Genomic DNA, 23,054 nt, shown 5'->3' with positions numbered 1-23,054 from the left:
ACTTTTTTTGCCGTTAAGAATCTCAATATCTTTACAAAAAGAAAAATGTGGAAGCAGTCGATTTTATTTTTGTTCACAATTTAGACAGTATTAAGAATAAATATTGGTTTTAAACATTTATCATATGCTTACCTGTGGTGTGTTTATATTGATTAAATATGATTGAAATAATGATATTTAACTATTTCACATTGAACACAATAATAAAACATACAAGGGCTTTCATTATGTTTTATTCATATTACATTGAAAAGTTGAAATAAGCATAGCCTACTGAATTGCATGATATGTGACCTACTTATTAAAAATGGCAATGTTTAGTTTTGTTAAATTAAAGCTTTAACGAGGGAGCACAGCCTCTACGCTTTTTGTGAAAACAACGATTCTTTGCAAAAGCTGCGCTTTATTGCGATAAATAATGCAAAAATTCAAAAACAAATAACTAAAATAGGTACAAGAATGGTAAACTTGAACTGAAAACACAGTTTCAAGTCACGCAATTTTCTATTTTTACTTTGTAAACAATCAATCACTCAGCTTATACATTCAATAACTTTTTAAGGCCTTTAGAAACAAAAGTTAAAAAACCGAGATACGCTCGCACGTGTGGTCTCTGGGTAGGCGTATTTATATTGCGAGAAAGGTGATATAACGTACTTACCAGGTGAAAATACCTTTCAAAACACCGCCATTTTATTCGGCTTCACACAATTCCCCTCACTTAAAATTCGGCAAACACAAAACACGTTGGACCCCCTGACAAAAAATGCACGTCTCATCCATACAATTCTTTAACCCCACGTGAACTAACAAATGCTGATAGATTGACGGACGGACGAGTAGCGCATTAAAGGAACATGACACTTTGGATGATAAAAATACAAGAAAGTAAACTCACGTGTCATGCAAAAGGGACCGGTATAACCTGGGGGACAAACACATCTGTAGGCATTCTCCAGATCCTCACAATGGACCGAGGGTGGACAGGGGTCAGACAAACACTCATTTATATCTGTGAACAGCATATACAAGATATATAATATCGCTGATTATATTTTTCCTTTAACAAGTTTGTATAAGGTAATTTTATAGTATAACAAGTGATGAACATCCTTAATTTTATAATTTAAGTGTTATAAATCGGTGGCAGTTGAATATAGATGTATCAAAACCCCTAAATAGAATTACCGTTTTCATCATTCATGGTTAAAATAGTATAGTCGAATGCTACATATCGGTTGGTTTTCGTTAAAAAGCGATACTGGAAATATGCTCGGATGTAGGGAATTACAGTTTGCTGATTGTTGTCACACATTCGTCATGTGTACGGTAAGTATTTTTCTTTTCAATTTTGTATCAAATAAACATCATCCCCATTTCAGTCATTTCAATAGAGAACGGGATTGCCACTACTGAAAATTTGTCGTTATTGTTTGATATATAAGAGCCCTCTCAACATACAGTCGTTCTACTTGCAGTTGGTTTCTATTCGCAAATATAGACTGTAATTTGGTCAATGTATTATAAGATTGTTCTTTAAATTGAATTGGTTAGTATAGAGACATTGAATGTTATAACCAAAATCAGGAAATTTGGGGTTGGACCTTTCAACTATGTAATTCCTTCAACCTTTAAGATAAATTACACTCAAAAATTACAATTTTAAACCGTAAAACTATTTATTCTTCCTTATCCTTATATAAGGTATATTAGAAGATGTACATTTCCATGTCGTATATTTAAAGTGGCACTCTTATTCTAAATCAATACACACATGTATGACAAACATAAATGTTGAGTGATAAACCTTTAACTTCTTACTAAATAATGCATTTATCAATATATTTATTACTGATAACAAGATTACCGTGTATTTAAAAGTTTAACATGCAAAAAACATTAAATGATTGGTGAGTGTTGTGATCAACTATCGTTTCATAAGATAGGAATACCATGTTTTCTGCACCTTTCTTTCAAATCCTACTCCAAGTCCTTCATAAGAACCATTGTTTGTGACATTTATTCATCATTTTGGTATATTTAAACAAATGTATTAATTGTCAATAATCGTATTTGCTAGTAAGAGTGCATCTTTAAATATGACATATTCTTGTATATTTACTTCGTTCAGCACAATTTATTGTTTAATGCAGAATCTCTAAAAAGCATAATCGAAAGATCTAAAGTTTATCGACATGTAAACAAAATTATCATACCAATCTGACAGGTGTCCCCTGTGTAGCCTGGAACGCATATACAAATACACGAGTTGATCAGATCTACACACAGACCACCATTACTACACGGGTCAGATGCACATTCGTTGATGTCTGAAGTGTTAAACAAACACCAAATAAGTTGTTTTCTTGGAAAAAAAGAACAGAAAATTGACTGATTTTGCACCTCGTTGACATAATTTAAGTTGAATGTGTAATTCATGGAAAAATAAACATCAATAACTAACTTAATTTCGACATAAGTGCGTAAAAAGACTTAAACATCATACAAATGGCATAAAGTTATGCAATACATGTACATGTGGTGTTGTTTCTTTCAATCTTCATTTGTAGAAAAACAGTTTGATAGATCTTGGAGAAATCTTGAGAAAACGATTTTAAAACATGCATTCCTTGGCTCACAAATAATAAAACAAATAAAGAATGAAGATCGTTCAAAGTGCCATTTTTGGTGGCAGATACAAAAGGGTTATACGGCTTACTGCATTTTGATCCAGATTATTGTTACTCACCCGAGTGATTAGCATATTTGGCTTACACGAACAAGATTCGAGATAACATCTTACCAAGTTCGCAGCATGATCCCGTGTAGCCAGGCGCACAAATGCAATTATAACCACCAGCCAGGTCAACGCAGGTTGCGTTGTTGGAACAAGGAGTAGGCACACACTCATTAATATCTAGTTGAATAAAAATAAAACATTTTTATATCTAAAAAAATAAACAAACAGTTTTTGCATCATGCCAATTGTGATAAGATGTTTAAATTTATGTCATGCACTTATCGCATTGTACACGCGCATTGCTTGGTAATTCTTATCCGTGTATTTATGGTTTTGCTTTTGTATTGATTTCTTGCAATTTAGTTCATATTAGTTTTTGTCAAAATTGTCTATTTTGCAGTAGGTCTGTTTGAAACATTCGTATCATTAGCCATTACGCCTAAGGTGATATTCGATACATTGCAGACTTGAAGACATCTTTACAAAAGCTTATATTTGCTATCGTTTCAATTCAAATGGAAATAGAAAGCCTTACCAATATCACAATTCAATCCAGAAAATCCATTGGGACAAACGCACGTATAACCATTTGAACCATCGATACAGTTTCCCCTTTGGCAGGGGTAAGATAAACATTCATCTATATCTGCAAACAGTAAATAATGTATACATCAAACAAGTTATAACACTTACACGTCATAGTGCTTAAACAATTGTGTTCACTACTTTTTATTTTCTAAGTAATGAAATACGGACACGCCCAGTATCCAAACATTTAATAGACTTTCAAATCCTCAACAGGATAAACATACTGTTCAGTCATGGTGTTACCGCTTTGGAAGGATCAGCAAACAGGGGGTTTACTAGGGGTTCAAACTAGTTTTTAAGGTCAGCGACACAGGCGTTCACTGGGGTTTAAATAAGTTTATTAGAGTCAACGAAACAGGCGTTCACTGGGGGTTTAATTAAGTTTATTAGGGTCAGCGAAACAGGCGTTCAGGGGTTTAAATAAGTTTATTCGGGTCAGCGAAACAGGCGTTCACTGGGGATTTAAATAAGTTTATTAGGGTCAGCGAAACAGGCGTTCAGGGGTTTAAATAAGTTTATTAGGGTCAGCGAAACAGGCGTTCACCGGGGGTATAAATAAGTTTATTAGAGTCAACGAAACAGGCGTTCACTGGGGGTTTAAACAAGTTTATTAGAGTCAACGAAACAGGCGTTCATGGGTTTAAATAAGTTTATTAGGGTCAGCGAAACAGGCGTTCACCGGGGGTTTAAAGTAGTTTATTAGGGTCAGCGAAACAGGCGTTCACCGGGGGTTTAAATAAGTTTATTAAGGTCAACGAAACAGGCGTTCACTGGGGGTTTAAATAAGTTTATTAGGGTCAACGAAACAGGCGTTCACCGGGGGTTTAAATAAGTTTATTAGAGTCAACGAAACAGGCGTTCACTGGGGGTTTAAATAAGTTTATTAGGGTCAGCGAAACAGGCGTTCACTGGGGGTTTAAACTAGTTTATATGGATCAGCAAAACAGGCGTTCACTGGGGGTTTAAACTTGTTTATTTGGGTCAGCAAAACAGGCATTCAGGGTGTTTAAATAAGTGTATTAGGGTCAGCGAAACAGGCGTTCAAGGGGTTTAAACAAGTTTATTAGGGTCAGCGAAACAGGCGTTCACTTGGGGTTTAAAGTAGTTTAATAGTGTCAACGAAACAGGCGTTCACTGGGGTTTTAAATAAGTTTATTAGGGTCAGCGAAACAAGCGTTCAGGGGTTAATACTAGTTTATTAGGGTTAGCAAAACAGGCGTTCACTGGGGGTTTAAATAAGTTTATTAGGGTCAGCGAAACAGGCGTTCAGGGGTTTAAACTAGTTTATTAGGGTCAGCGAAACAGGCGTTCACCGGGGGTTTAAACTAGTTTATTAGGGTCAGCGAAACAGGCGTTCACTGGGGGTTTAAATAGGTTTATTAGGGTCAGCGAAACAGGTGTACGCTGGGGGTTTAAACTAGTTTTTAAGGTCAGCGAAACAGGCGTTCAATGGGGGTTTAAACAAGTTTATTGGGGTCAATAACAGGCGTTCATGGGATTTAAACAAGTTTATTAGCGTCAGCGAAACAGACGTTCGCTGGGGGTTTAAACAAGTTTATATGGGTCAGAGAAACAGGCATTCAGGGGGTTTAAACTAGTTTATATGGGTCAGCGAAAAAGGCGTCCACTGGGGGTTTAAATAAGTTTATTAGGGTCAGCGAAACAGGCGTTCACTGGGGGTTTATACTAGTTTATTAGGGTCAGCGAAACAGGTGTTCAGGGGGTTTAAACTACTTTATTAGGGTCAGCGAAACAGGCGTTCACTGGGGGTTAAAATAAGTTTATTAGAGTCAACGAAACAGGCGTTCACTGGGGGTTTAAATAGGTTTATTAGGGTCAGCGAAACAGGCGTTCACTGGGGGTTTAAACTAGTTTATATGGGTCAGCAAAACAGGCGTTCACCGGGGGTTTAAACTAGTTTATTAGAGTCAGCGAAACAGGCGTTTAGGTGTTTAAATTAGTTTATACGGGTCGGCGAAACAGGCGTTCGCTGGGGGTTTAAACTAGTTTTTAAGGTCAGCGAAACAGGCGTTCAATGAGGGTTTAAACAAGTTTATTAGGCTCAATAACAGGCGTTCATGGGGTTTAAACAAGTTTATTAGGGTCAGCGAAACAGGCGTTCGCTGGTGGTTTAAACAAGTTTATATGGGTCAGAGAAACAGGCATTTAGGGGTTTTAAACTAGTTTATATGGGTCAGCGAAAAAGGCGTCCACTGGGGGTTTAAATAAGTTTATTAGGGTCAGCGAAACAGGCGTTCACTGGGGGTTTATACTAGTTTATTAGGGTCAGCGAAACAGGTGTTAAGGGGGTTTAAACTACTTTATTAGGGTCAGCGAAACAGGCGTTCGCTAGGGGTTTAGATAAGTGTATTAGGGTCAGCGAAACAGGCATTCAGGAGGCTTAAACAGGTTTATAGGGGTCAGCAAAACAGGCGTTCATGGGGTTTGAACAAGTTTATACGGGTCGGCAAAACAGGCATTGAGGGGGTTTAAACAAGTTTATATGGGTCAGCAAAACAGGCGTTCAGGGGGTTTAAAGTAGTGTACAAGGGTCAGCGAAACAGGCGTTCATGGGGGTTGAACTAGGTTTTAAGGTCAGCGAAACAGGCGTTCAGAGGGTTTAAACTAGTTTATTAGGGTCAGCGAAACAGGCGTTCACTGGGGGTTTAAACTAGTTTATTAGGGTCAGCGAAACAGGCGTTCAAGGGGTTTAAACTAGTTTATTAAGGTCAGCGAAACAGGCGTTCGCTAGGGGTTTAAATAAGTGTATCAGGGTCAGCGAAACAGGCATTCATGGGGTTTAAACAGGTTTATATGGGCCAGCAAAACGGGCGTTCAGGGGGTTTGAACAAGTTTATATGGGTCAGCAAAACAGGCGTTGAGGGGGTTTAAACTAGTTTATATGGGTCAGCAAAACAGGCGTTCAGGGAATTAAACTAGTTTATTAGGGTCAGCGAAACAGGCGTTCATGGGGGTTAAACTAGTGTATTAGGGTCAGCGAAACAGGCGTTCATGGGGGTTAACCTAGTTTTTAAGGTCAGCGAAACAGGCGTTCACTGGGGGTTTAAACAAGTTTATTAGGGTCAGCGAAACAGGCGTTCAGGGGTTTAAACTAGTGTATTAGGGTCACCGAAACAGGCGTTCATGGGGGTTAAACTAGTTTTTAAGGTCAGCGAAACAGGCGTTCACTGGGGGTTTAAACAAGTTTATTAGGGTCAGCGAAACAGGTGTTCACTGGGGGTTTAAACTAGTTTATTAGGGTCAGCGAAACAGGTTTTAAGGGGTTTTAAACAAGTTCATTAGGGTCAGCGAAACAGGGGTTCACTGGGGGTTTAAACTACTTTATTAGGGTCAGCGAAACAAGTGTTCGCTGGGGGTTTAAATAAGTTTATTAGAGTCAACGAAACAGGCGTTCACTGGGGGTTTAAATAAGTTTATTAGGGTCAGCGAAACAGGCGTTCACTGGGGGTTTAAACTAGTTTATATGGATCAGCAAAACAGGCGTTCACTGGGGGTTTAAACTTGTTTATTTGGGTCAGCAAAACAGGCATTCAGGGTGTTTAAATAAGTGTATTAGGGTCAGCGAAACAGGCGTCCACTGGGGGTTTAAACAAGTTTATTAGGGTCAGCGAAACAGGCGTTCACTTGGGGTTTAAAGTAGTTTATTAGGGTCAGCGAAACAGGCGTTCACCGGGGGTTTAAAGTAGTTTATAAGGGTCAGCGAAACAGGCGTTCACTGGGGGTTTAAAGTAGTTTATTAGGTTCAGCGAAACAAGCGTTCACTGGGGGTTTAAATTATTTTATAAGGGTCAGCGAAACAGGCATTCAGGGGGTTTAAATTATTTTATACGGGTTGGCGAAACTGGGTCGGGGAAACTGGGGTTTAAACTAGGTTGTAAGAACTCAACCACACAGTTGTATCCAGAACATCGTATATTCAAAAGGTCCTTTAACGGATACTTATATACTAACTCCTTATATGTTATATTTTATGTACATATTAGTATATAAAAAAATCTTATCAAGCATTTACTGTGCATCTACCTAGTTCGCAATGTGTTCCGGTGTATCCTGGTCGACAGTTGCACGTGTACATAGTGTCACCGTCTATACACGTGCCTCCATTCAAGCAGGGATTAGAAGAGCATTCGACAACATCTGAAAGACATGAATAACACAGTAAAATAAATAAAATCCCAGCATTTTGACAAAATGTTTTCTTCAATATATTTAAATCATATGTCGATATACTCTTTTTGTGAAACAATATATTAACACACGTTTAAAAATAACTGCAAATTAAAAAAGAACACATAATTAAGGCCAAACTTTCCATCTCAAAATAAATAAAGAAATTAATTACAACAAATTAATAAAAATGTAACAATATATGATTTCAATATTGTTTCACTACTAGTAATAATAAATAAAAGTTTTCTTAAACTCTCAAATCTAATGCGCATGATTAGCACGTGACTCATTTTAAAATTCATTTAAATGTAAGCTTTTCAATTGTTTGATGTTGCCAGTAAATACTTATTTGGATTGTTGTTTTTCGTAGTAATGTTATATGGTAAACAATAACAACACCAATAAAACAAAACCTACTTATTTCGCATCTGAGCCCCATAAATCCAATGGGGCAAATACAAATGTATCCATTGATTTCATCGACACAAATTCCCCTGTTCTGACACGGCTGACTGGCGCACTCGTTGATATCTGCATGTAGTTAAACAACATATATGAGGATCATGTGGTGTAGGGCGTATGCATGAATTATATTACCAATATTCAATATAAGTTATCTGAGTATCTGTAGTTGATTGAATGAAATAGAATATTAAGATTAAAGTAAGCCCTTTAAGACTATAAGTATCTTCCATGGCTGAGAGTGAAAGATAGGTTCATCCCGACCCGAGCGCAGGGTGTTTTGCGGAAACTCGGTAAACCTGCACGAGGGTCGGGATGAACCTATCTTACACGAGCGGCTATGGTAGATGCTTTTTCTCCCGACTCAGTTAAACAAAATTGTGTATTTTTTTTTTCTTTTTTTGCTGAAACTCTTTTGTGCGTAGTGAAAATAAATGCGTATGGATATTTGATAATTCGAAGTTGTCATGGATATGCTCGCAGTGATTCAGGTTATGTTGCTAGTCAAATCGGTCTTAAAATAGTTCGGAGGAGAGTGGAGCATTATTTCTTGAAATATGCCTGAAAACTTTTTATGGTGACATTTGAAGCGAGAAATAGTTAATTAGCATTCTAAATATTGCCACAAGACAAGGTTTCTATGATGCTACAGACGACTGTCTTCAACAAGGGAAGTAATTACAATGTGGCGACAATTAAAAAGGAGTTCCATACGGGCATTTTATATTCGCCCGTGGGCAAGATAAGAATTTCTAGCATGGTTAATTTTTTGGATCTACTTATCTGAGGTGGGAGAATTCGCTATCTCACAGTTGTCCCAACATATATAATACAAGACAGCAGCCAATTTTTTAAAACTTGTTATTTCGTTGGTATGGAAAAACTTAATGAAATGTTAATTGATTGATCAATATTTACTGTTGACCAACGACATAACGTTCATGTGTTAATGTATCAAAAGATACCTTAAAGTAACTTAACTTTTATAAAATTGGCCGAAATCCATCTTCTATGCGTTAAATGTATTTTTCTACAAATAAAAGTTTAAACACCATTCATAACTTACTTATATCGCACGTGATGCCGGTGAACCCAGGACGACATACACACGTGAAGTTGTTTAATCCATCAAGACATACGCCGTTGTTTGAACAAGGCTGAGACAGGCAATGATTTACGTCTGAATATGAAGAATAATTGCTAAGTTAAAAAGGCTGAGGATGACAATAATCGTTATCAAGACATCAACTTTGATTGCTAAGATAAGACAAGGCTGAGACTGGCAATAATCAATGTCCGAATATGAAAAAATGATCATTAAGTTATAGAAATAACTAAAGGCAAGAAAATGTGTTTAGACGAGTTACTTAAGTTGATTTAAACTTTATTTAAACCGGGTTTATAAGAGTAACATTAAGTTTTAACATTGTAACTTTACCCATAGGTATAGAAGTATAAAACCTAAATATGATATGAACAAGCATAGCGACAGGTTATAAATGTCTTATTAGTCACTTTATATCAGTTTTTTCTATTTTTTAATAGACGCGACAGAAATAATTAATATTGTTTAACGTCGTAAATTTGCTTGTTTAACAGCATGTCTTCTAAATAAGATCAGAAAGTTTAAACACTCTCTATTTGAGCTAATTCTAATGATTGTATATGAATAGTTTACCTGATTGACATCGGTCGCCCGTTAATCCAGGAACACAATGGCAAATATAGGAATTAATTTTGTCTTCACACAAGCCCCCGTTTAGGCAAGGGGATGAGGCACACTCATTTATATCTGAAAGGAAGCTGAATGATATTATTGCCATAATGAATTTCGAACACTATGCATGAAGTATGCGGAGTTCATTGTCAGAATGGTTCTATGAAACATTAGGTATCCGGTTCGTGGATATTAGAAAGTGTTAATAACACAATGCATTACGTATGTGGATTCCGATTCCAGATTTTGTTTATAAAACAATGCATCAATTAAGTTGATCTAGAATTTGTTTATAAAACAAGGCATCAACTTTGTTGATTCCATTTTTAGAATGTTTTGATGAAACAAGACATCCAGATTGGTAATCTCTTTTTCAGAATATTTTGAAAGCTTTTATTGAAAACCAAAAATGCATAAGAATTTTCAAACATATTTAAAGTGAATGATACATTCTACTTATGCTTTTGTTGTTATAATTTCATTAAAATCTGATCGTGCATTTGCGTAATTTCACAATTGATATATGTACATTATATCATGTGTGCACAAGAGACCAACACTATATTTACACATCATATTATGTTATATAAACATATCAGATACATGTATACTCTTTATATTTCTACATTTTACACATTTCTCGGTGTAGTCCCGACGTTTTGCAACCTCGCTTACAGTATAAAATATCCACAACAAAGCAAGGTACAACCCACCTATATCACAGAAGGCTCCGGTGTACCCGGGCATACAAATGCAACGGAATCCCGGAATAACACTCGCACACGTTGCTCCATTTTGGCAGGGACTGGAGGCACACTCATCTATATCTGCGTTACAAAATGTTCCAAACCTGTTTAAATGACTGACGTTCGCATTTGAGACATGTAAGTCGTTTTGTCCAGATTTGTTGAATAAAGCAATAGACAAATGTCTTGCTCTTAAAATAAGTTGTTAAACAAAGAACTTCAATTGGGACCTCATATAGTATGCCGTAGATATGAACATGGAGCGAAGGATCTAACATTGTATTATAAATACAAATCAATATTAGTGAAATATCTTCGTCAAATCAGTACAACAAGAAGATACATATATATGTATATAAAGTTGTTGAGTAATGCATGTTTTCAAAGTGTAATTACAAATAAATACGACTATACATATTAGTGGAACTGGTCAATTGAATATTAATGACGACTAATAGTCCGTAAATTTTCGTTTTATTCTGTTTCTTTTCATAAATGAAAAGTTGAAAACTGTTTCCTTTTCGCTTTCTATAATTGTTTTATTTGGTAGTCTAGTGTCAAAACGGCCGACAAACCATGGCCATACAACACAGTGCGTCATAACAAAAGGTACGTTATAACTAGTCTAGTTTAATCGTAGTCAAGTTAAAACGTATTTTATTGTATATAATATACGCACGTAATATAAATCATTTCAACAAATAATATAATTATACAATTGGGTTGAGCCACAAGTTATAACAACGTAAGAAAATGGCCCTCCCTGCAAACGTTATAACTAAATGGGAAGCACTCGTATTGGTTCAAGATGTTTTCTCTACATCTACGATTGAGAATGCTACTTCAGACAAATATTTTTTTAAATCTTAGCAATGCACGGAAAGTTATTTTTCTTCGAATTCAGTTTAATATCTACAACCAAGAAAAATCATGAATATTATTTAGATATTGTTTTGCTGGACTAAAACTCACTTCAGGTCAAATGCCACATGTTTGTCATATACTTGAAACGATAAAAATAACCTTTTTCCAACCTGAAATGTTGCCTATTTCCCTGGAAATGTATAGCGAAATGAATGGGAAGTGTATTCCCATTATGCAATTACAAATATACTTGACCTAGTTCACAGTTAATTCCCGTATATCCCGGTGGACAGTAACAGATGTACAGGTTGACGCGATCGCTGCATACGCCGCCGTTCTGACACGGTCCAGAAGCACACTCGTTGATGTCTTTAAAAGATTAATATATTTATATTTACATGTAACCACTCTTACTTTTATCGAACTTCCAATACTCTCTTCACGAACATACGCTATTGACGTTAACAGTGTATTTTTAAAGGGGGACGTCAGGATATCGTTTTAACAAAATTGATGTATAAAACACTACCATTTAGCTACAAGTAATTTAATTCTATTTTGTTATTAACGTTTTATGAAATAAAAAAATGATATAAATTGCAATATCGCTAAATCTGAGTCTAACATTGAAAACTCGATGAAAAATTCGCATAAACATTGATAACGTACAGAAGAAAATAATTCAGAATTCAAGGTTGCGTAGACAATCTTCTAAAAATAAAGCAATTAGTGAAACACCAAAACTAGTATAAAAACCACTTACTAAAAATATTGATAAGTTGGCTTTTTTGCATTGTTATCCAGTTCTTGTTCTCTGTCATGATTTACATAACTTACCTATTCCACAATGTAGTCCAGTATATCCAGGACTGCATGTGCAATTGTAGAAATTAATGCCATCTAGACATGTTCCACCATTAAGGCATGGACTGGAGGAGCATTCGTTTATATCTGAGTTTTTGAAAAAAAAATGTCAATCACATATTTTAAGAAAGCCTGTCCTTTGTTTGAAAATGAAATAAACCATAAAATCGTTGATTTTAGTGTGTTTACCTATCGGTTCCCTTTTGTTTTGTGGTGGCGGCAATTCTTTTTTTTAAACATGATTTTCCTTATCTATGCTGGAGTATAATACGAATGTCTTCAGGTGTCTATGTGGCTTTGTTGATTAACGATTTGTCTTGATTTTAATTTCATTACCTAATAGTTGGATTTAGACTGATTTTAGTGTCATTTCAAAAGACCACAGTTGTGAATTGACTGTTTCTTGTGTCATAACACAAACCCATTACACAAGCTAAAAGTTGGGTATTGACTGATTATTTTTCATAACACCTGACAACAGTTGGGCATTGGCTGGGCAAAATGTCACTTTGCAACACCACAGTTGCGTATAGACTGATTATTGTGTCATAACATAAGACCCCAGTTGTGTATGTTTTATTTCTAAAGTCATCATTTAAATATACAGTTATATATTGGCTGATTATAGAGATATAACATTAGACCAGATATTTGTATTGACTGATTTAGTGTCATTACTATGGACCACAGTAAGGTATTAACTACCTATAGTGTTATAACGGAAGACCTCAGATGTGTATTGACTGATTATAATGTCATTACACAAGACCACAGTTGTGTATTGACAATTTCTAACGCCATCACATTAATATACATATCTTAAATAAACAGTTGTGTATTGAATGATAATAGAGTTATAATACAACACCAAAAACTGGTATTCACTGATTCTTGGTCATTTCAATGGACCAACTATTGGTATTCACTGATTCAGGTGTCATTACACTAGACAAGAGATTGGTATTTGGCTGATTCTGGGGGCATAACACAAGACCAGAGATTGGTATTTGGCTGATTCTGGGGTCATTACAGAAGACATGAGATTGGTATTTGGCTGATTCTGGGGCCATTATACAAGACAAGAGATTGGTATTTGGCTGATTCTGGGGTCATTACACAAGACAAGAGATTGATATTTGGCTGATTCTGGGGCCATTACACAAGACCAGAGATTGGTATTTGGCTGATTCTGGGGTCATAACACAAGACAAGAGATTGGTATTTGGCTGATTCTGGGGTCATTACACAAGACAAGAGATTGGTATTCACTGATTTAGGTGTCATTACACTAGACAAGAGATTGGTATTTGGCTGATTCTGGGGTCATTAGACAAGACAAGAGATTGATATTTGGCTGATTCTGGGGCCATTACACAAGACCAGAGATTGGTTTTTGGCTGATTCTGGGGTCATAACACAAGACAAGAGATTGGTATTTGGCTGATTCTGGGGTCATTACACAAGACAAGAGATTGGTATTCACTGATTTAGGTGTCATTACACTAGACAAGAGATTGGTATTTGGCTGATTCTGGGGTCATTACACAAGACAAGAGATTGGTATTCATTGATTCAGGTGTCATTACACTAGACAAGAGATTGGTATTTTGCTGATACTGGGGCCATAACACAAGACAAGAGATTGGTATTTGGCTGATTCTGGGGTCATTACACAAGACAAGAGATTTGTATTTGGCTGATTCTGGGGCCATTACACAATATCAGAGATTTGTATTTGGCTGATTCTGGAGTCATTGCGCAAGACCAGAAATGGGTATTTGGCTGATTCTGGGGGCATTAAACAAGATCTGAGATTGGTATTTGGCTGATTTTGGGGGCTTTACACAAGATCAGAGATTTGTATTTGGCTGATTCTGGGATCATTACACAAGATCAGAGATGGGTATTTGGCTGATTCTGGGGGCATTACACAAGATCAGAGATGGGTATTTGGCTGATTCTGGGGTCATTGCACAAGATCAGAGATTGGTATTTGACTAATTCTGGGATCATTACACAAGATCAGAGATTGGTATTTGGCTGATTCTGGGGGCTTTACACGAGATCAGAGATTGGTATTTGGCTGATTCTGGGGTCATTACACAAGATAAGAGATGGGTATTTGGCTGATTCTGGGGGCTTTACACAAGATCAGAGATTGGTATGGTATTTAGCTGATTCTTGGGTCATTACACAAGATGTGAGATTGGTATTTGGCTGATTCTGGGGTCTTTACACAAGATCAGAGATGGGTATTTGGCTGATTCTGGGGTCATTACACAAAATCTGAGATTGGTATTTGGCTGATTCTTGGGGCTTTACACAAGATCAGAGAATGGTATTTGGCTGATTCTGGGGGCATTACACAAGATCAGAGAATGGTATTTGGCTGATTCTGGAGGCATTACACAAGATCAGAGATGGGTATTTGGTTGATTCTGGGGTTATAACACAAGAAAAGAGATTGGTATTTGGTTGATTCTGGGGGCTTTACACAAGATCAGAGATTGGTATTTGGTTGATTCTGGGGTTATAACACGAGAAAAGAGATTGGTATTTGGTTGATTCTGGGGGCATTACACAATATCAGAGATTGGTATTTGGCTGATTCTAGGTCTTTACACAAGATCAGAGATGGGTATTTGGCTGATTCTGGGGTCATTGCACAAGATCAGAGATTGGTATTTTAGCTTATTCTGGGATCATTACACAAGATCAGAAATTGGTATTTGGCTGATTCTGGGGGCTTTACACGAGATCAGAGATTGGAATTTGGCTGATTCTGGGGTCATTACACAAGATGTGAGATTGGTATTTGGCTGATTCTGGGGTCTTTACACAAGATCAGAGATGGGTATTTGGCTGATTCTGGGGTCATTACACAAAATCTGAGATTGGTATTTGGCTGATTCTGGGGGCTTTACACAAGATCAGAGAATGGTATTTGGCTGAATCAGGGGGCATTACACAAGATCAGAGATTGGTATTTGGTTGATTCTGGGGTTATAACACAAGAAAAGAGATTAATATGTGGTTGATTCTGGGGGCTTTACACAAGATCAGAGATTGGTATTTGGTTGATTCTGGGGTTATAACGCAAGAAAAGAGATTGGTATTTGGTTGATTCTGGGGGCTTTACACAAGATCAGAGATTGGTATTTGGCTGATTCTGGGGTCATTACGCAAGATCAGATATTGGTATTTGGCTAATTCTTGGGGCATTACACAAGATCAGAGATTGGTATTTGGCTTGTTCTGGGGGCATTACACAAGATCAGAGATTGGTATTTGGCTGATTCTGGGAGCATAACACAAGATCAGAGATTGGTATTTGGCTGATTCTGGGTCATAACACAATATCAGAGATTGGTATTAGGCTGATTCTGGGGGCTTTACACAAGATCAAAGATTGGTACTTGGCTGATTCTGGGGGCATTACACAATATCAGAGATTGGTATTTGGCTGATTCTGGGGGCATTACACAAGATCAGAGATTGGTATTTGGCTGATTCTGGGGTCATTTCACAAGATCAGATATTGGTATTTTGATAATTCTTGCGGCATTACACAAGATCTGAGATTGGTATTTGGCTGATTCTGGGGGCTTTACACAAGATCAGAGATTGGTATTTGGCTGATTCTAGGTCTTTTCACAAGATCAGAGATTGGTATTTGGCTGATTCTGGGGTCATTACACAAGATCAGAGATTGGTATTTGGCTGATTCTGGGGGCATTACACAAGATCAGAGATTGGTATTTGGCTGATTCTGGGGGCTTTTCACAAGATCAGAGATTGGTATTTGGCTGATTCTGGGGTCATTACACAAGATCAGAGATTGGTATTTGGCTGATTCTGGGGGCTTTACACAAGATCAGAGATGGGTATTTGGCTGATTCTGGGATCATTACACAAGATCAGAGATTGGTATTTGGCTGATTCTGGGGGCTTAACACGAGATCAGAGATTGGAATTTGGCTGATTCTTCGGTCATTACACAAGATCAGAAATTGGTATTTGGCTGATTATTGGGGCTTTACACAAGATCAGAGATTGGAATGGTATTTGGCTGATTCTTGGGTCATTACACAAGATGTGAGATTGGTATTTGGCTGATTCTGGGGTTTACACAAGATCAGAGATGGGTATTTGGCTGATTCTGGGGTCATTACACAAAATCTGAGATTGGTATATGGCTGATTCTGGGGGCTTTACACAAGATCAGAGAATGGTATTTGGCTGATTCTGGGGGCATTACACAAGATCAGAGATTGGTATTTGGTTGATTCTGGGGTTATAACACAAGAAAAGAGATTGGTATTTGGCTGATTCTGGGGGCATTACACAAGATCAGAGATTGGTATTTGGCTGATTCTGGGGGCTTTACACAAGATCAGAGATTGGTATTTGGCTGATTCTGGGGTCATTACACAAGATCAGAGATTGGTATTTGGCTGATTCTGGGGGCTTTACACAAGATCAGAGATTGGTATTTGGCTGATTCTGGGGTCATTACACAAGATCAGAGATTGGTATTTGGCTAATTCTGGGGGCATTACACAAGATCAGAGATTGGTATTTGGCTGGTTCTGGGGGCATTACACAAGATCAGAGATTGGTATTTGGCTGATTCTGGGAGCATAACACAAGATCAGAGATTGGTATTTGGCTGATTCTGGGTCATAACACAATATCAGAGATTGGTATTAGGCTGATTCTGGGGGCTTTACACAAGATCAAAGATTGGTACTTGGTTGATTCTGGGGGCATTACACAATATCAGAGATTGGTATTTGGCTGATTCTGGGGGCATTACACAAGATCAGAGATTGGTATTTGGCTGATTCTGGGGTCATTTCACAAGATCAGATATTGGTATTTGGCTAATTCTTGCGGCATCACACAAGATCAGAGATTGGTATTTGGCTGATTCTTGGGGCATTACACAAGATCAGAGATTGGTATTTGGCTGATTCTGGGGGCATTACACAAGATCAGAGATTGGTATTTGGCTGATAAGTTGGGTCATAACACAAGATCAGAGATTGGTATTTGGCTGATTCTGGGGACATTACACAAGACCATAGATTGGTATTTGGCTGATTCTGGGGGCATTACACAAGATCAGAGATTGGTATTTGGCTGATAAGTTGGGTCATAACACAAGATCAGAGATTGGTATTTGGCTGATTCTGGGGACATTACACAAGACCATAGATTGGTATTTGGCTGATTCTGGGGGCATTACACAAGATCAGAGATTGGTATTTGGCTGATTCTGGGGGCATTACACAAGATCAGAGATTGGTATTTTGCTGATTCTTGGTGCATTACACAAGATCAGAGATTGATATTTGGCTGATTCTTTGGTTGATTCTGGGGGCATTACACCAGACCATGGTTGTTTATTGACTAGTAGGCTTGTTTGTTTTTCCATATTATTTCTTTTACATTATGTAGTTTATTCATATTATAAACATACTCTATCAGATGCCCCTTTAGTATTTTCTTTATCAAAGCTTAAACACTTTTTTATTGTCTATATAATATGTTACATACTTATCTGGCAATTTGTTCCGCTGAAGCCTGGCAAGCAGATGCAGTCATAACGTCCCTCGCCGACGAAACACTCTCCCCCATTCAGGCATGGATTCGAAAGGCATTCGTTCATTACTTAAAGTAAGAAAGGAGGGTGTGAGCTGATTTAATCACGTTGAAAACAGCACTGTGTTAGTTAACATTTGCTTACAAACACAAACTTGCGCGATTTGGTTCCTCACTAGCAGTTTATGCGCTACGATATAATCGGGATTAATAACCAACATTTTACTAACATGAGAGGGACCATGCTTTAATTTATCGCAGCACAGTAGTGAGTAATTAATTACTTAAGAACCATGAATACCAGTTACAGAAACAAAGGCTAAACAAGAATACAATGCCAACTAAGTAATGCTATTAGCAACAAATGATAATTTTAAATCTACAAATAACTTTGATATACATAGTTCACAGTTTTGCCCAGTCAGATCTATTGGACAAATGCACATGTAGCTTCCAGGTGTATTTTGACATGTCCCGGCATGGTGGCACGGTAATAAAAGACACTCGTCGATATCTGAGAAAAGAGATAAGTTATTCAAGTAAACTACAAAAATTATTGACTGTGCTAAACATGGTATGCATTATTGGCTTGGTATAATAATACATACCTTTGACGTATACATATCATCGAATTAAAATGTACAATAATGGAATCAGTATAAAGTCATAGACATGTCAGGCGAGGAAGAAATTGATTTGATATGAACAATAGTAACGATTAACAAGGTAAATCTTACTATTGACAAAACAAAGATGACTGTTAATGTATAATAATTTATAATATATACATCCATATATATACTTTAAAAAATACAAATAAGGTTATCATTATCAATGCCTTAAAGAATATATTTATATTCAGATGTCAACGGGTCTATCATTGATTGCTGATGTCAACTAAATCAGCCAGATAAGATTCGTATTGGTATCATAAGTCAAATATCCCAAAGAAAAATAGAAGTTTTTTTCATATCTTACCATCAACATTGTATTTTTGAGCAAAATCTGAATGGTTTAAAATGTCTCTTAAAATTAACGGAATTGTGCTTGCTTTAGGTTATGCAAAACATTTCAAAAAGAGTTCATGTATTATAAAGCTCATTATTAAAACCGCTCGCAAATAGTCCTAGCCACCGACAATGTTCGTGATTAATTCAAGCAGAATTGTCTAATATATACAATTCTTGTCAACGAGTCCAGCAAAGAATTTACCAGTTTGGCATCTTTCTCCGGTATAACCAGGAAGACAGACACACCGAAAGCTGTTTACGCCATCCTCGCACGTGCCCCCGTTCTGACAAATAATCCCAATACACTCGTCAATGTCTGCAGCAGAAGAAATAATAAGTTAGAAAGATTATAAAACATTACTTGTACGATTACAACCAAACATCATTTGATTGTCATACTAACTTGTGAGTACGACGTAACTGTTTGAACGGATAAACTAAGCCAAGAAAACATTTTTCCCGCTTAAAAACCTACAATTCCATAAAAAGTAATATAAAACGAACTCTAACAAATCATTCAGATGGTTGAAAAATCATGCTTATTTTGCTATGCGACTCAAGATTTTATTTTTGTGCAACCATGCACTCGGTGAGGTTGAACAAAAATCTACAGTCGCCTGACTGACTAGTCATTGGCTTTCCATCTATCTGATTTGTTATTTTAATGTCTAATTGGGTGGTAAATTTTTAGCGAGAAATTTTGTTCTCGTTTAAATGTAACCGGCCCGTGGTCAAAAATGAAACTATCGAAGTTTAAGGTAACTTCTACCTTGGCAATGATACCACATTATTATAATATTCACTTACTTTCTTCGCAATTTGTGCCAGTGAAGCCTGCTCGACATATGCACGTGTAGCGGTTGACTTCATCTACACACGTTCCACCGTTAAGGCATGGCATTGGCAGACACTCGTTGATATCTTTAAAACATTTCAATATGGTCATGTATTAGGATGGTTTGATTTAAATGCAATTTCCTTTTATTACCTCTGGATACAGAAAGGTTAAGAAATTGGTACCTTAAAGACGACTTGTTCACAGATTTATGTTGGAAATTTCTCGTTTTCAAATTGTTGAAATTGTGCTTTTTAACTCAGATCGAGGAAAAAATACCAAACAGCAACTAACAAATTTCTATTTTAACTGTTTTTTTGTTGTATATCCAAACCTATAGCCACCAAACTTCCAATAAGGTTATTAACGTTTTTTTCGCATAGACAATTTCGTTCATATTTTTAGAAAAAAGCTAACAAAAGAGCTCTTATCTAAATCTTTAATTTGTGTTAATCGTGATAAGCATTTTGTTATTATTATAACAAAATTATCTTTAGCGTAATAGCTGATTGACAAATAGGCTTTGTTTAGTGTATTTGCAAAACGTACCAGCAACAAAACAATTAATACATTTATTTGGTCATGGCGCCATACCTAGTATATTACGCCTTCAACATAAAAGACGCAAAGCCATCGGTCGAGGACAGATAACCCAATATATATTCATATTGGATCATAAATCAATTATATCGAAATGGCGTCTTTTCCCAATTAATAAATGAAACATTTCTCAGGTGGTGTTTGCGTCTTGATCAATGCTAATATGTTGTCGACGCAGGATACCATATTCGGCTTCAAGCTTCGGGTTCCTCTACTCCGTACATCCAATATCGGGTAAGCTACTAGCCCCGTAACTTATAATTCTGATTATCTCTAGAACTGTGTTCATGCGGTCATTGCGCCATATAGCAGTATATCTCAATGTGTTAATGTGGTCATGGCACCATATTATTGTATAGCTCAATGCATTCATGTGGTCATGGCACCATATTATTGTATAGCTCAAAGCGTTCATGTGGTCATGGCACCATATTATTGTATAGCTCAATGCGTTCATATATCATTTTGTCGTACAACAATGCGTTCATATGATAATGGCGCCATGCCAAAGTATCTCTTAGTGCATTCATGTTACAGTATATCTTTATGCTGTTATGTGGTTATGGTTTCATCTATTACATGTGTTTTTAATTTGTTTTTCTTAAGAATTATATTGATTATATTTAGATTACACTATATAAAGATTATAATTCAAACCGTGTTCACAGTTGGTTCCAGTATAACCGGGAATACAAGTGCACATGTAGTATCCGATATGTTCTCCGCATGTCCCTCCGTTGATGCACGGAGAAGACGAGCACTCTTGAATTTCTTGAAAGAAGAAATTGTCGGCAAGACTCGGTATAAAGACATGTAAACATATATGGTTTTACTTGGCGAAATACTTTATATACAACCTGTTTGAATTGATGTATTTGGAAATGTATACTTACAGTACATTAATTATTCATTTACTCAATTTGGTCATATTGTTATATAAAGTATAAAGTAAAAGGAATAGTTAAAAACATTCAAATTTATTTTTAGATTTGATCTATCTAAGTAAGTAAGTATATAGGTATCCTCACCATTTAAAATACTATTGAATAACACTTCGCTGTTTCGTATTGTTTAATGGGCCGGTGACCATAAAGTACTTAAATGTTTAGTTGATGATACTATATGTATAATGGGAAAGTGGCCGAACGCGTGAAGTACTAATATGAATAGATAAATATCATGGGCCATTGAAAGTAACGTTATCAGTTCAGGTAAAAATTCATTTTTAATGGGCCAGTGACCTTGAAGTACTGAAATGTATAGCTATGAATAATGACCCGTTGATCGTGAAGTACTAAATATTTTAGTTATGTATAACAGGTTACCACGAAGTACTGAAATGCAAAGTTTGGGATAATGAGCCGGTTACCATAAAGTACTGAAATGCATAGTTTAGGATAATGAGCCGGTTACCATGAAGTACTGAAATGCATAGTTTGGGGTAATGAGCCGGTTACCATGAAGTAATGAAATGCATAGTTTGGGATAATGAGCCGGTTACCATGAAGTCCTGAAATGCATAGTTTGGGGTAATGAGCCGGTTACCATGAAGTAATGAAATGCATAGTTTGGGATAATGAGCCGGTTACCATGAAGTACTGAAATGCATAGTTTGGGGTAATGAGCCGGTTACCATGAAGTAATGAAATGCATAGTTTGGGATAATGAGCCGGTTACCATGAAGTCCTGAAATGCATAGTTTGGGATAATGAGCCGGTTACCATGAAGTCCTGAAATGCATAGTTTGGGATAATGAGCCGGTGACCTTGAAGCACCGAAATGTTTAGTTATATATAACGAGCTGGTGACCGTTCAGTGCCGACATGCATAGTTTTGGGTAATGGGCAGGTGCCCTTAAAGTTCTGAAAGGTGTATACATATATAACGGGCCGATGACCATGAGTTCTGAAATGTATAGTTATGAATAATGGAAAGGTCACCTCGAAGAACAGAAATATACAGTTATGTATAATAGACCATGACGTACAGAAAGGTATAGATATGCATAATGAGCTGGTGACCAACACGTTTTGAAATGTATTAAAATGCAATAATGGGCTGGTGGCCGTGAAGTTCTGAACTTTAAAGTTATGTTTAAAGGGCAAGTGACCGTCAAGGACCGAATTATATGAACAGGTAATCACGAAGTTCTCAAAAAAGCTTTTTCGTTAGTTTTCACCTGTTTGTCCTTAATTCAACAGGTTTATGCCACAGACCGTTTTGCCTGCCCTTTCGTAAAGCATATTATTCAAGGAAGATTAGATACCCATAACAACAAAAAAGGTGAGCTCACCAGTTTCGCAGTCAGTTCCTTGGTACCCTTGAGGACACGTGCAGTTATACCGATTGATTCCGTCTATGCACACTCCACCGTTTAAACAAGGCTGTGAGGAACACTCGTTCACATCTAGATAATTGTTAACACATTTGATCAGAAATACTCAAAATTGCCGCGTAAATACTGACCAACAGGTGGGTAAGAATATTGTATCCGGAAATGCCAATCCTAAGATGGGGTAGAAAACGTATTTCCGGAATAAGCTAAGAGCACATCTAAGCACGCTATATAAACCTGTACAACTTATTTAGATATGATGTCATAGGATTATTTAAGGTACTCCAATGAACATACGAAGAGTAACCTTCGGCAATTTTAAATGTTTCCTTATCTATAACCATGCTTCTGAACTTAAATTTCTATAATAAATTGTTTGTAGCTTACTAATTTTATTCTATTTTTTTAAAAGGCAAACAAAACCATCCAAATATATTGTTACAAACCTACGGAGTGACACCTTTTCTGACCAATAGTAATAGTACAACATTAAATAAC

At 36.7% G+C, this 23,054-nt stretch overlaps 1 protein-coding gene across 1 annotated transcript in view; it reads right to left on the bottom strand.

The window, feature by feature from the left end:
* Positions 1-23,054, bottom strand: part of LOC128226420 (fibropellin-1-like) — a 61,316-nt gene that overhangs the window by 12,931 nt on the left and 25,331 nt on the right. The window contains exons 24-40 of the mRNA XM_052936300.1: positions 22,515-22,628; positions 20,879-20,992; positions 19,594-19,707; positions 18,989-19,102; positions 18,177-18,290; positions 17,732-17,845; positions 12,146-12,259; positions 11,564-11,677; positions 10,412-10,525; positions 9,660-9,773; positions 9,048-9,161; positions 7,937-8,050; positions 7,373-7,486; positions 3,276-3,386; positions 2,804-2,917; positions 2,217-2,330; positions 899-1,012 (exon numbers count right to left, since the gene is read on the bottom strand). Coding sequence (XP_052792260.1) covers positions 899-1,012; positions 2,217-2,330; positions 2,804-2,917; positions 3,276-3,386; positions 7,373-7,486; positions 7,937-8,050; positions 9,048-9,161; positions 9,660-9,773; positions 10,412-10,525; positions 11,564-11,677; positions 12,146-12,259; positions 17,732-17,845; positions 18,177-18,290; positions 18,989-19,102; positions 19,594-19,707; positions 20,879-20,992; positions 22,515-22,628 — 1,935 coding nt within the window. The remainder of the gene's footprint in view (positions 1-898; positions 1,013-2,216; positions 2,331-2,803; positions 2,918-3,275; positions 3,387-7,372; positions 7,487-7,936; positions 8,051-9,047; positions 9,162-9,659; positions 9,774-10,411; positions 10,526-11,563; positions 11,678-12,145; positions 12,260-17,731; positions 17,846-18,176; positions 18,291-18,988; positions 19,103-19,593; positions 19,708-20,878; positions 20,993-22,514; positions 22,629-23,054) is intronic.

This window comes from Mya arenaria, chromosome 1 (genome assembly GCF_026914265.1).
Source record: "Mya arenaria isolate MELC-2E11 chromosome 1, ASM2691426v1".
NCBI classification, from domain to species: domain Eukaryota; kingdom Metazoa; phylum Mollusca; class Bivalvia; order Myida; family Myidae; genus Mya; species Mya arenaria.
Note: the sequence above shows the minus strand (reverse complement) of the source record. Positions and strands in the feature narration are given on the sequence as shown.